General features: G+C 38.4%; 1 protein-coding gene across 1 annotated transcript; it reads left to right on the plus strand.

Annotated features, from left to right (window-relative positions):
* Positions 1-97: 97 nt before the first annotated feature.
* On the plus strand, positions 98-14,508 carry LOC124863255 (lysosomal-associated transmembrane protein 4B-like). The gene is made up of 7 exons (XM_047357566.1): positions 98-330; positions 1,099-1,210; positions 3,895-3,968; positions 4,054-4,176; positions 4,272-4,370; positions 6,887-6,982; positions 13,385-14,508. The coding sequence occupies exons 1-7, from the start codon at positions 220-222 to the stop codon at positions 13,469-13,471; spliced, it is 702 nt and encodes a 233-aa protein (XP_047213522.1). The 5' UTR covers positions 98-219; the 3' UTR covers positions 13,472-14,508.
* The last annotated feature ends 323 nt before the right edge of the window (positions 14,509-14,831 follow it).

A 14,831-nucleotide genomic window follows, 5' to 3' on the forward strand; every position in this document is an offset into this window, starting at 1 on the left:
AGTTGTGTTTTGTCTTACTGCGAAATTAAGCTTTTAATTTGAAATCCAATGTTACATTTCCGCCTTAGATGGTGTCAAACTTGACGCGGCTGTGCTTTATCCGATCAGGCAATGCGTAAACAGCGGATGACATTTCTCGGTGAGACTCGGCGCTCAGCGGACGTGCGTCAACGAGGCTTCCCCCCCCCCCGGCCAACCCATCACCAACCCTGCGAGTAAATGTTCACCGACAAGATGATGATGTCCCCGTGGGACCGCTGGTACTCCACAAGCTGCTGCCTGTGCTGCCATGTCCGCACAGGAACCATCATCCTGGGGGTCTGGTACATGGTGAGCATCTATCTGTCACCCACTTCATCCATGGAGACATTCCAGAACAACAGCAGCAGGGAAGCATGGCCTCATTGGGGAATTCAGGTTGGATACTTGCTCTGTTAAGAGCATCTCCCCTCCAAAATAAGGACGGAAAATCTTTTCAGGGTATTCTGCTAATTTGATGTTTATTATTGTTCACTTCCAAGGTCCTATAATTATAATAGACTAGCAGATGTCTGCAGAGATGTGCAGTTCAGTATGCAACTATCACAGTTTACAGGCTATTTGTCCTAAATGAATATGTTTTAAGTCATCTGCTGAATCCAGCAGCCATTCTAAGTAAATGTAAAGGACAGGGTTAACTGAACCAAATGCCACTGGTGGAAAAATCCGTTCTCTACCTTCTATGAATTAATTAGCAGCAAGTCTCTTCAGGTAGCAGATTTTGTGTCAGGTTGCCTATTGAATACGGAGAATTTTCCATTGCTTCACCTCATCAATGAGATGAATGAGTCATCAACATAATGAGCCGTACAGGCCAGAGCAAAAATAAAGGCTCAGTGGAGCTTGTGTTGTAATACATAGCTTAACATAAATGTACAAACAATGCTTTAACGTTCATGTCTTGGGATCTATTTTACATATGCATAAAATACTGAGTTTATGCATTTATGGATTTAACTTTCTACTGATCCACTGGTTTACTCTAATTTACTTATGTTACCGTCCACCTGACTGTCCATATTGTTGGGTTCACCTGTCCATATGTCCTCTGTTCCTAAGCTCATCAATGCCGTGGTGTTACTCATCCTGCTCACAGCGCTAAGTGATCCTGAGAAGTACCACCTGACCAGCGCTGAGTTGGCTAATGACCTAGATGTCATGGATGATGCCAGTAAGTATCCCAAAAAAAAAACAATCATGACTAGCCCATGAAGTGGAGCTGCAGAGACACTGTGCCTTTCATTCGGATTCACATTATGTCAAATTACAACCACAAACTTCATTGTGTTATATTGGGATTTGACGTGCAAACACAAAGTAGGTTATAATTGCAAAAAGAAGGAAAAGTTGTGAATTGGTCGCTATATTAATAAACAGAATTGAAATTGAATTGAGGGCTGCACGGTGTTGGTAGCACTGTTGGCTTGCAGCAAGAAGGTCCTGGGTTTGATTCCCGGCCTGGGGTCTTTCTGCATGGAGTTTGCATGTTCTCACCGGGTACTCCAGCTTCCTCCCACAGTCCAAAGACATGCCTGTTAGGTTAATTGGTAACTCTAAATTGCCCTTAGGTGTGTGCATGGTTGTTTGTGTGCTGCCCTGCAATAGACTGCTGGAGATAGGCACCAGCTCCCCTGTGACCCACTATGGAATAAGCAGTAGAAATTGAATTGATTTGAAAAGACACACATGATTTTGTTTTCAATGTCTTTTACAAATAAACATCTTTAAAGTGTGGTGGACATTTGTATTCAAATTCCTTTAACATGGATACCCCTAAATAAATTCCAATGTGTCTAATTGCGGTCAGAAGTCACCTTATTAGAAAATACACTCCAGATGTGTATAATTGAATCTCAGTATTAATACAGCTATTATGTGAAGGCCTCAGAGGTTTGTTAGAGAACATTAGTGAACAAGCTGCTTCATGAAGACCAGGGACCTCAGGAAGCAGGTCGGGGAAATTTAAAGCAGGGTTCATTTATAAAACAATATTTCAAACTTTGAACATATCAAGGTGTGACAGAACTGAACACAACTAAACTGTGAAATACAGTGGAGGAGAACTACAATGGAATGGTTTATATTAAAGCATACTTATGTGTTAGAATGGTCTAGTCAAACTACAGAACTGAATCCAACTGAGAATTTGTGGCAAGACTTGAAACGGCTCACAGAACCTTTGATTGAATTTGAGCTATCTTGCATAGAAGAATGTTAAAACATTTCCGTCTGGATATGCAAAGCTGATAGAGACATACATTAAAGGACAATTTTACAACGTCTTTACTCAGAGGGGCTGAATACAAATCCAGGACACATTTTTTTGATTTTTATGTTTAAAAAAGTTGAATGTCCCGAAATCCAGCTTTGTAATTGTAAAATAACAAATTTTGGAAAATGTAATGGGCATAAATAATATGCAAGGCGCTGTACCTAGTGGGCTGTTGGTGCTATTGCCGTAAGATGAATTGTGTGATTAACTGACAAATGTGATCAATGTAAGCTAACTTTTGTTTCTGCTCTGTTTGAGACTAGATTTATTGCTGACTGTGAGAGATTACTTAATGTTTTCCCTGTGTTGCACTATTTGTCATAGACCAAATCCGGCTATCACATAGGTAATGTAATACTTGACTGTGTGATTACAAAACCTTTCATGCCTAACTAGTGGACCATCAACACCTTTGTGTGAATTTAAGACCCAAAAGCACAGTCATGCAAACTTACTTTCCATCTGTCCAAAGAATTAGAAAAATCTGTCTTAGTCCAGGAGTGCTCTCGAGCGGTTTGTCTGGAGGTGAACCATGCCACATGGCATTGAGGTTCCCTCACTAGGATTGACTGTAATGCTGGTGCAGAATCCCCACTTCTTCACACACACTAAAACTAGAACACTTTAATTTGATTTATTTATCTTAGGAATTTTCAGTGTCAATATTGGACAAATAGCAGATGTACGTGACAGTGTCACAGTGTGACAATGTAGTGTCTGATTTTTACTGCATACTGATTTGACATGGTCTTTTAAGCCTACCCAATATGAGAACTATGAAATTCCTGATATAAAAAAACATTTGAAATAGTCTTGGCTTCTTTTCACCGAGTTATGTTACTTAGTTATAGAAAAATATTTTCCTGAACTTATATTTCTTAAAGAAAATATAGGATATAGTTGCAAAACAGAATGTGGGAAAATACATTTGATAAGAATAGCTTTGTTTTGGTAATTTGCTTTGTTTTTGTGTTTGTTTGGGGCCAGAAGCAAAATACCAATGATGTTATTGCAGAGCTTTAAATTAAGTCTGCATTGCCTGAGTCTTTTGGTTAATCAGCTTTTAATTTTTTGTGTTTAAAAGTCTAATCTTCTAATTCCTTCAGCTCTCTTGACATTTAGCAAAATGAGACCCTGGAAATAAAGTGACACACTGTCTGTACTAAACGTGATTCACTGTGTGACATCAAGCTGCAGAGCGGTCAGTTTAGTAAAAAAATATTTTATAATGCAAATTATTGATTCACATTAGAAACAAAATGTTCTTTCATTGAAATGTTCCAGTACTGCCACCAGTTTTTTATCTGATTGTGCCAAACCCTTATTTTAGGTAACAGAGTTATTGGTTTTCCTCTGTTACACAGAGCTGATGTGAGGTAAGGTGAACATTGACTGATCCAAATACTGAGGTTTATCCCTTTTCTGGTTGACAGATGCTGCATATTGTTTGTTGTTTCATCACATACTTTTTTGCTTACATATCAACCTTTTGAGCCACACTGACTGCATGAAAATATGTATGTTCACAGCAGAAATGTGTGCAGTTTGAATTTCTAAATTGACTTTTGCTTTTGCTATTGCAGACATGTGCATTGCCTCAGCAATCTCCCTGCTGATGATACTTATATGTGGCATGGCAACATATGGTGCATACAAGGTAAACTATGATTTCTTGTAATTTTTTTCCCCCTAACTCTGTAAAAGAATTCAAACTTTCTGTCTCACAAATGGCTTTGTTGCAGCTGCGTGCCGCATGGATCATCCCCTTTTTCTGCTATCAAATATTTGACTTTTCTCTTAACACCCTGGTGGCTGTTAGCATTGTTGTGTACCCAAACACAATACAGGATTACCTACAGCAGCTGGTAAGATTCAAATAATGTAAGCAAAAATGAGGGATGCTTTTTTAACTTCACCTCTCTGATGTATAATGATTGTTGTTTTTCTGACTCCTGTGCAGCCTGATAATTTCCCTTACAAAGAGGAGGTCACTGGTCTCAGTAACATCTGCCTGGTCCTTATTGTGTTGCTCTTCATTGGCTGCATCATCGGCTTCAAGGTAATGTTCTCTGACTTCACTGTAACAATTTTGGCATTTATTCCTCACAGTTTGTTTTTTTTTGAACGGCAAACATCTTTTTTTAGAACTTTTCTTTTACATACCCTCCCTTGGGTGTCTAGTTGAACACCATTTAGATGTTTTTTTAAATAGGCAGTTTTGACATAATAATATAATACTAAGATACACATTTAGTAACATGTATGCAATAATTCAGGCATAGATATACTCAGTCATTATTTAATATTTGGCAAAAAGAAGTCAAGACCATGAAAATTACTGGCAAAACATGTGTATTTAATAGTTTGTGTGAGATCTGTCCCAGGTGTCCACAATTCAATCTGTAACATGATTTTATTGCTTTTATTCAGAAAAAAACAATTACTGTGTTGCTAAAATAATGAAAATTATTGATTATTACTGATTTAATGATGTTATCTATAACATTTATTTGTACTTGTAAGGAAAAATTTAGAGAAAATACCTGCTAAATGAAGTAATTTTCAAGTGCTTAATGTGCAGAATACTATCCCTTTTGCCACTGTGCTCATTGAAGCTGTCTAGTCAGGGTTTCTGTTCAGGCTGGCAGCCTGTCTTCTGTTGCTTAGCAGATATACTGGTCACTAGGTATTTTTCAACCCCAAAACTTTCCAAACAGCTAAATTCTTCTTTCTTGTAAGCGAGGGACAAGTGTAGCAGCCTTTATTCAGCCACCTGACAGGCAGTGTGAAGCAACAGCCAGAGGAGCAGCCTCACTTACTTAGCTCCATAGCCCGAGAAAACTCTGGTCACTCCCGCTCTTTCTTGTTATGCTGCCTGTAGCAGTTTAAAACCTCAGTATATCTTGATGCTAATCACTGTCCTAATAAAAGGCTAATCACATGCTTACTCTCCATACAGGATCCAGTGAACCAGTCATGTCACTTGATCTAGTTGTCACTCTTGTACTGAAAATAATTAAGTAAAATTTAAAATTCTTGACGCTTTTCAGATTAGAAATCTGTTTAGTGAAATAATTTTCTTTATACAATCAGCATCCTTATCACACGTTGATTATCCTCTATAGGAGACTTTGAGGTAAAATGAGCTACCTCTGTTCCAGGAAATAGATCTTTGCATTCCTGAGGAGGTTTTTTTTTAAATCACAGAACTGCCAGGGCATTAACGAACCCGTCTAATTGGGTTATGATAGTAGGAAAGTAAGAGAGCTCAGACTGGCTTTGGGCTGTGAAGCAGATGGACAAATAGATGGACAACCAGATGGTGTTTTTTTTTTTTTTACATATTAGTTCCTGTAGCAAGCTGTCTGCTGGGATCAAAAGGATTTCGTGGATAACAAAACACAACAGGAGCTTGTTTATCACAAATGTGAAATGGTGAATAGGTCTTAGACAGATCTTGTATGCAGAGACTGAACTCAACAAGAGTGAAAATTTCAGCCTTTCATGCATCACGAGGCGTTGTGATCATGTAGGTGCAATGCCAACGGCATCGCTGCATGCAGTAAATAAATCATTAACACAGCTTCTCTGGGGATGAGATGACCTAATTGCAGTCGTGTAAATTTACATGAATATGAAAAAATGAGTATTTGTTTGCCAGCAGTGCTTCCAACTCATGGAGATAACTAACTTTAGACCGCTCTCAGCAGAAGGCCTGATATTCACTCTGAGTTTGATTACAGTATAATGTGTTCACAAAATAATAGGTTCAAAACATGAAATACAGATGAGGCTTATGAAGAAGGCATTAGCTTTATAGATCTGCATTTGTAGATCTGCATTTTGTAAATACCAGGGGAGAAAGCATAGAATGCAGGTTTGAACAATCAGAGGTTAGGAGAAACAGCTAGAGAGAATGAAAGCAGGGAGCTGAGGCGAGGAGACTAATGAACACAAGAGCTCAACAGAGATACATAGAAACAACAGGAAGAATCTAACAGAAATAATACAAAATATATAAAGAACACAAGAACCAACTAATAAGGAAACAATAATAAGCATAATGAAATGAACTTAAGAAAGCAAGACCTGGGTGCGGCGGTGGCACAAGGGTAAAGCGTACCCATGTACGGAGGCTACAGTCCTCAAGGCAGCCGTCACAGGTTCAAGTCCTGGACCGTTGACCTTTGCTGCATGTCTTCTGTTCTCTCTCAAGCCTCATTTTTAGTTGGTCAGTTTGCAAAATAAAGGCCATTAGTCCTGCAAAATAAAAAAAATATATATAAAAAAAGAAAGCAAGACCTTAAGAACAAAACAAATAGTAAAGAAATGGTCAAAATACACACAAAAGAAAATCAAAACCCAAATACCTCAGGATTGCAACACTGTCCCGCGCAGTTGTGCTGCTAAGTTGCTGTCTTGTGAACATAAACATGTTTGCTTAGAATCGTTGATTCTCATTTATTATTGGCTAAACCTTTTAAAGTGTTTTTCAGCAAGTATAGTTGGTATGAGGCGATCCATGGTTCTTACTTGTTTTTCTGTTCTCTCTTTTTTGTCATTGTTTGGTGCCAGGCCTATCTGATAGCATGTGTGTGGAACTGCTACAGATACGTGAGTGGCAGGGGGGGTTCTGGAATCCTGCTTTACATTACCACCAATGACACCACGGTAAGTTGCTTTAGATAATCTGTATTTTGTTCTTGGAATGACTTTTAAACTTTAAGCCACTTTTTGTAATGGATAAGGCTGTGAATTCTTTATATGCTGTTGGGGTCATCCATTTTGGTCGCACATTTTGACATGCGCAGCTCAACAGACGTCACAGCTCTGACGTCACCGAGAGTTAAAAACGGCCAAGGGGGAGAGTTTGGTGGCCATTTCCCACCTGTCTCACAGGACAGCGCAACGGAGGTGCATATCTGGAGAGACAAAAGCTCGCTCCACAAGGCCATTCCCGGAAGAGCCTGAAAGCTGGAAATCTGTCTGATACGAGAAGATCAGGAGATTTATTTACCGATCGAAGACCACGCCGACACCTGGCGCAGGTGGAAACCTACAGAGGTTCTATGTCCAAAGAGATGAGTTTACCCCCCCCCTCATTTTTCGTTAGACCTGATCCCTCCTCAACCGGTGGAGAGAAAAATCAAAGTAATTTTGTTCTTTTCATTCAAAGCAACTGCGGTCAGGGCCTCGCCCGACCACTCTTTGTTCCTGTTTTATTACTGGAGTTTTTTCCCACTGAGTTCCCACCTCAAGAGTTTTATGACCCTTTGTCCGAGATTTTGTGCGATCAGCTGATAGTGGCCAAGAGCACCCAGCTCACCGTTTTATCAGCTGACCGCTAGAATCGAGACATCAGCACCAGGAGGACTTCTCTTTCCATTTAACCCAAATTACACATTTTGTCTATAAAACTGCTGGTTTGATCTTCATAGACACTAAATGCACATATATTTTTCTTTTAGTATTATTGTTAGGTAGTCATTTTTATCCCCTTTGTGTAGAACAGTGCTTGTTAGTTAGGTGAAGGTTTTTGGACCAGAATAATGGTATATCAGGATTATTTGGCTTCAATAAATCTTCATATATATAATTAAGAGAAGTGTTTGTGTTTATTTCGTGCAAGAGTGATTTATCTGTCAAAACAAGGTCGAAGATCCTCGACCTTCGGTGAAGTGGTTGAATAAACAGTGACAGTTGATGGTTTTGGTTAATAATTTGTAATTATTAAAGAGCATGGAGCCCATAATCACAACACCAGAGGATATCTCTGATTTCTATTCATAAGTAAAGATTTCTGGTTAAGAAATTAATTTTGTTTTTCTCAAATTATGATTTTAAATTCTAATTCTTGATAAATATTAATTAATCAATAATCATAATCCTTACAATGCCTTGTTCTCTCGCTAGTTTCGCTGTCGTTCTGTGATACTGTGCATCAAGCACATTTATTCCCATTTTACTAAAGAGAACATGAACTCTAGACAAAAGCTACAGAAAAGAAAATAGTTTATTTTCTGCTGGCAGCCCAGCTGTGTTTAAGGTTTTCCAGTGGCCCTCTGAGTGGCTTTACTTCAACACTAATAATGCTGTCATTCCTCATGTCCTGTTCACCACTGCACAAACAACTTTTATTAACAATACCTGTGAAAAATGTTTCCACATCAGATCGGAATATCTGGAAAACACATGCATATCTGTGGACGTATAAACTGTATGACCATAAATATGTGCAGTACTTTCAGCTCTTTGCAAAAGTATTAATCCCCATTGAATTTCTTCACATTTTTTCACATATCAACTACCAACGTCAATGTTTTTATTATAATTTTATAGGAAAGACAAACAATAAGCACATGATTGTAGGAGTGGAAGACAAATAAAAATCAGAAGAGAGTTGCATTTATTATTATTCAACCCTCCTCAGTCAGTACTTTATAGAATGATCTTTTGCTGCAGATGTTCTTCCAGGATTATGCTTTATTTTTCTTCATTCATCTTCCCACCAACTCTGACCAGCTTCCCTGTCTCCTGAAAGGAAGCATCCCCACAGCCTGATTTTGCCAGCATCATGTTTTTGCACTTTGGGATAGTGTGTTTAGGAGGATGCGTGTGTTCCTAAAAGTATACATTTGGTTCTGACCAGAGCACCTTCTATGTGTTTGCTGTGTCGCTACATGAACAGTTTCTGATGATGGACTGAACATAGCTCTGTTAGATCTTTGTGTCACGGAGTGACATTTTGGACCTTGTCTTATGGTTTCAGTGATGGTTTATTTTGTCTAGATGTTTCTATTATGTTTATTAGTCTGTTGTGCTCTCGCTACCGTCTCCTGGTGTTTTGTTGTTTTCCTCCTCGTCTTTATTCCCTTTCTGTGTTCTTATTCTGTTCTGTCTAGCTTAGTTCTTTATGTTTAGTTTCTAGTGTTCCAGTTCTGATTCCTGTTAGGTCAGCTTGAGTTATTGTTTACTTTTATTTCTAGTCCTCTGCTTCATTCTCAGTTTGTTCTTTCAGTGTTTGTTTGTTTACTTGTAGTCTGTGTTTCCTTTTGCTTAGGCCTTAGGTTCTTGTTATTCTTCTGTTCCTTCCAGTTCCTCTGTTTCATTTACCTCTTGGTTATTCTAGATTTCTTATGTTTTATCTTAGTCTATTGTTCTGCTTAGGTCTTTGTTTCTCTTTATTGGTTAATCAGTTCCACCTGTCCCTCCAGCCTCCCTGTCTCCTTGCCACACCTGTTCTGTGTCTCTTTGATTATCTGCCCTTTGTTCTCCTCTCACGTCTCCCTGTATATTAGTTGGTCTGTGCTCTTTGTTCCCTGGTGGTTCCTCTTGTCTCTCACCTTCGTTCGTTGCCCTCGTCCATGCTTTGAGTTCTGCATGTTCCTGCAGAAACTTTATAAGTTTGGATTTCTGACTCTGGTCTACATCTGCAGTGTTTTTGTTTCCTTTTTGATATTTTGAATAAACTGAAGACTGATTGAAATGCTGCACCCGAGCTCTTGTCTGCGCTTCGGTCCACCCCAAAACCCCACTGTGACACTTTGAAATTTGGGGTATTGTTTTCTAACCTATACCTGCTTTAAATAACCTTACAACGTTCGTCTGACCCATCTATTGTGTCCCTTGTTCTTCAATGCTGTTTGTTCTGTATTTATATTGAAATTATATTACACACAGATTTACATTGTTTACAGAGTTGCATTTATCTTTCATCCTTTTTCTTCCACTTCTCAATCATCCACTATTTTGTGTTAATCAGTTGCATGTAATTCCAATAAAATAAAATAGAGGTTTGTGGTTGTGACGTGACAAAATGTGGACAAATTCAAGGCATATAAACACTCTGCAAGGCCAGGAGCCTTTTGATAATCCTTTGTGTTTGCATAAGCATCTTGTGATTCAGCATGAAACGGTGTTTAATGTTGATTTGTTTCTATCTGCCACATCTAATTTCAGCAACCCAGCTCACAGCTGTGGAAAAACAGATTTTCTTTTTCTTTCATTCAGTCCAGGTCTGTGCTCATGTTTTGTTCATCTGTGAAGGTTTCCTTCTGGTTGAGCCAGTCTGGCAGCTACATAGCCAACATGTTGAAGGGAGGAAGGAAATATAAAGCTGGTCTGTCATAGTAGGCAGTTTTGGTTGGAGCTACAGTAGCATGGATGAACAGACTAAGGTGGAGAGATGAAGCTCTGTTCTGCCAAAGCCATTAGAATGACCCCTCCATGTTATAAAGGAGAGCTGTGTTTGCATTTCAGGGACATTTGTTGGAGTCCTGTTGTTCTCTACTGCTGCTACCCCACACACTAATTATAACCACTTATACAATGGCAGAAGGGAGAAGGAAAATGAGGCGGTGGAAACGCTAATGACTTATTTTGATTATCAGCTGAAACACAAGGGAAGCTCTCAATAAATACCTATCTCCTTACAGACTAACATTTGACTTCCCATTTGTTAGGTTTCACACATATTCTGAGGAACATGTGCTTCCAGTCTGCAACTTAACACCCCTCAGAGTGTATAACTGTGCACCATTTTAAGCAACACTCCACATCTTAATACATTGTGTGGTTTTATGTGGCGTTGTGGACTTTAAGGAAACGGGGACATCTATAGGTTCCTGATTAGTTAAACACCTGGCCTGTAAAGAAGGGTGGTATGATCCCTCTCTCTAGCTCACATAAGGGAAAAACATGGCGGAACACAGGAACCTGACAATGTATTTCCTAACATCAGCCGCAGAGCTTCAGGTGTGCTCCTTCAGTTAAAAGGAGGCATATTCAATTTTTCATTAACAGCTTGAGTGGTAAAACATAAGTAATGTGCTGGTTTAGGTCAAAAGTGCAGAAATGCTGTCCATATGAGAGACATTTCTGGACACGCATAAGTGGTTTACTCCCACACAGAAGCAGTAAGTCACCCTTAAAATGAATCAGAGCGGGAAATGAGAGTCATTTCTTTATGAGGTTGGTGTGGGGGACAACATTCACTAAGACCCTTTCCTCTTAGGTATAAATTCTATCCATTTTGTAACAATATATTTGCAGATTGCTGATTGGCTCCTAAAGTGCTGTGTCCAGCACAAATGATCACATTAGTTTCTAAAGGGTCCCCCCTAACTAAGTCCATCATTCAGCAGTAAGAAAGTTTTTGCAGCAGTAGAAACCATTTCAGACAGCTGCCAGTCTTCCCAGCAGTGGACCAGTCCGCAAATTTGAGAAATGGCAAAGAACCCACAAGCTGTACAAGCCACAAAACAGAAGAAAAAGTATTCTTTGGGATGAATATGGCAGCATGGCTTATTAAAATTGCAATGCAGCATCTGAAAAATGAAATCACATATGGTACATCTTTGGTTGGAAGACTGAATTAGCAGCTACTGCAGGTCAGCAAGTTATCCCCTTACTATAATTACCCATTGTTAGAAATACATTATAACACAAATAAAGCAGAATAACTGTCATAAAGTACTTAATCAGCTCAGGATCCAAGTCAGCAATAAAGTGTCTGCTGCTTCCCTGCTGTTGTTCAGGTAAGTAAAAGAAATGAGCTCTTTCATGGCTAAAAGACACTGTGGGTTCCTTCAAAACCAATAAAGTTACATGTTTCAGTCCCAGGACAGTTATTGTGTGTTGGAACTGACTTTTTGCAATAGCTTATTGTTTAAAACACGGGACCCACAAGTCAGACACATGGTGTTGTATATGAAGTCACCTGAACCGTTCAGGGAGCTTACATTTTTGTTGGCCACATGGTGGAAAGCGACCTCGGTGGGTGTTGGGCTACACGGAACATGGACAAATCTAGAGTTACTCAGCTGGAGAATGGGTAAGCACAGAGGATGGTTAGATAAAATGAGGAAAGAAGTGAATAATGAATTTTACAAAGAAAGATCTGATCTTACCTTTGTATTTATGTTATATGGGAGTGGATAATTAGAATATGCAATTCTGTCAATTTGTACATTTTCTTTTGATGAAATCTCAAGTTTGCTTCTGTTATCTCTTAAAAACATACTGTTCTTTGTTGCTGGTATTACAATAAAATGGACTGATTTTTATGGGTTAAGGATAAGCGTCTAAGACACATTACCTGCCCACACTTATTTTGTTTGAGTTTGAAGTTGAAAATTCAAAAGTTACAATACAAAAGGAAAACTTAATATTTCAAGTTCAAAAAACACCAAAATAAACATTTATTTTTATTTTAGCATAATAAATGACTTTGAGGCAGGTGGGACCAAGTTCAAGACCAAACCAATGCAAGACCATTCTGAAGACCAAGTTAACCTAAGCAAACCAAACCAGAGAACAGTGCATAGATCCAGCTAAACATTTGCTGACTTGACATAAGCTAAAGGCAGAGTGAGTTGAGATGAGGAGTTGGGTGAAGCACTGACCTTACTTACCTTTTTTTCTTTCTGTGTTGTACAGACAGAAAAAACATCCCGGATAATAACCCTGCCTTCATTGTATGTCTCATCCTCTGCATGTAGGGGAACAGGTAGCAGCCTTGAAGTTTTAATAGTAATAAAACATTTTGGTTGCACTTAACAAAACAAAAAAAAAAGATGCTGCAACTGTATTCTTGTCTTGTCCAGAATGTCCCAAACTAAGACTAGACAGAGTAAAAATGTAGTTGTGACTGAGAAAAGACCAAGACTTTGTAAATGTAGTCTTAACAGTCTTGAGACCCAATCTAGTTTCACTGCTAGTAGGTTTCTAGTATATTGTATGCTCACAATTTTAAATAAATTTGGTGTTCATACAAATATATTCACATTTTGTTTTTTCTATATTTTATTTGCTCTAAAGCTTATATATTTATGCTTAATGTCTTGTTTGTGCCACAATCTTGGCCAGTTAAGCTGATTTATTCTATTGACTGACGGAATCCTCTACATCCACATTAAAGTTTTCACTTTCTTGTTTAATTAAGTTGTTCTGTATAAATGCTCCCTACCCATTGTACCACATGCATTATATTTTTCTAAGATCTATTTAAAATAATGAGTGAAAATGCAAAGCTAAGAAAAGTATTCTGTTTTTGTGATTTATTTCTATGTGCAGGTGCTGCTGCCTCCGTATGATGACAGCGTCAGCATCCCTTGCAAACAGGCTCCTCTGTCCTACATCTCTGCTGAAGCTACGGCATGAAAACGTTCCGCTGTATGGATGCTGTTAATACTCGATACAATATACTTGAGCAAAATTATGCACCACACTGCCTCTCCAGTAAACATTACATTCATAAATATCCATCATAAGTACAAAAGCCTCCAATTCACATATGCACAAGGGCTCACCACCACCGTGAGCTCCCATTCCATCTTGGTATTACCAATGAACTTATATTTTCCCTGTAATTCATCTTTTCTCTTCCTTTTAGGTTAATTCCAGAAATTATTTGCTTTTTTACCCACTAGAATCTGGCTAAAATGACATGAAAGCTGTAGAAAGTTGAATAGATTACTTATACGTTTATTAATTATATTTATTATGTGGATCTTAGTTTCTCTGGACATATTTATCTTATGCACAAAGGCAACATGCTGTCCACAGTATGGATCAGTGTAGGAATGGGTACGTCGTTGTCATGTATTGGTCTTGTCTCTGTTCATGATCAGGGTTGGATTGCCTTCTTTCACAAGTCTCACACTAATGGGTTGCACTTTATGGCCTCATGTATGAAGTGTCACCTTCACTTGAAGTTTCCCAAAGAGATTTATCTGCCTGTATTCTGAAATGATCAAAGAGCAGCCCTAATGTATGTCCAGCATATCACCTTTTTTCCTTGTTACATTTGACTGCAAACATAATTATGTTATTGTATTAGGAGTGTAGAGTTGTGCTGGTGAACTTCTGTGTTTCTACTGACTGGCAAGAAATGTCTTAGGATGCTGTATTTCTATTTTAAAGGACAATAGCAGCACTCATCTGGAATCGGTTTGCTCTGTGAATAAGGAGAACTTGGAGCTTTGGAAAAGCAGGTCCTGGTTGTGTTATTTCAATCAAGGAAAATAAAGCTTTTTTGTCTGTATAAACATTACACAACCCTACTCCACCAGATGGACTTATTGGCTTGTTGCTGCCTGAAAACAAAACCTTTTGCAAGGATGCAGAAGGCACTGTTGTACAGAAATAACTGATGCGACATTTTTGTCTATTAAAATCAAATTTTCCTCATTTTAAAATTGGGATTTGTGTGTCTTCTTGCATCAAGCATGAATTTGGCTGGAAATAGAATAGAATAGAATCCTTTATGGTCCCTCAGTGGGGAAATTCAGGTGTACCAGCATACCTTGTTAACTTTTTTACATAACTTCATTGTATTTTTCTGTGATTATATGCAATAGAGTGACATAAAGTATCACACTACTGTGAAGGGAAAAGAAAATGAGTTTTAAAAATATCTCACAATTAAATAATTGAAATTTGAAGCGTGCATATGTGTTCAGCCCTCCTTATTCTAATACCCCTAAACAAATGGCAGCCAATTGCCTTCAACAGTTACCTA

Source organism: Girardinichthys multiradiatus, chromosome 3 (genome assembly GCF_021462225.1).
Source record: "Girardinichthys multiradiatus isolate DD_20200921_A chromosome 3, DD_fGirMul_XY1, whole genome shotgun sequence".
NCBI lineage: Eukaryota > Metazoa > Chordata > Actinopteri > Cyprinodontiformes > Goodeidae > Girardinichthys > Girardinichthys multiradiatus.

Excerpts from the sequence above, each read along its gene's own strand:
- LOC124863255 (XM_047357566.1), top strand. The coding sequence starts at position 220 with ATGTTCACCGACAAGATGATGATGTCCCCGTGGGACCGCTGGTACTCC. Across the intron at positions 1,211-3,894 it reads AGATGTCATGGATGATGCCA|ACATGTGCATTGCCTCAGCA; the intron begins GTAAGTATCCCA and ends TTGCTATTGCAG. Across the intron at positions 6,983-13,384 it reads TTACCACCAATGACACCACG|GTGCTGCTGCCTCCGTATGA; the intron begins GTAAGTTGCTTT and ends TTCTATGTGCAG.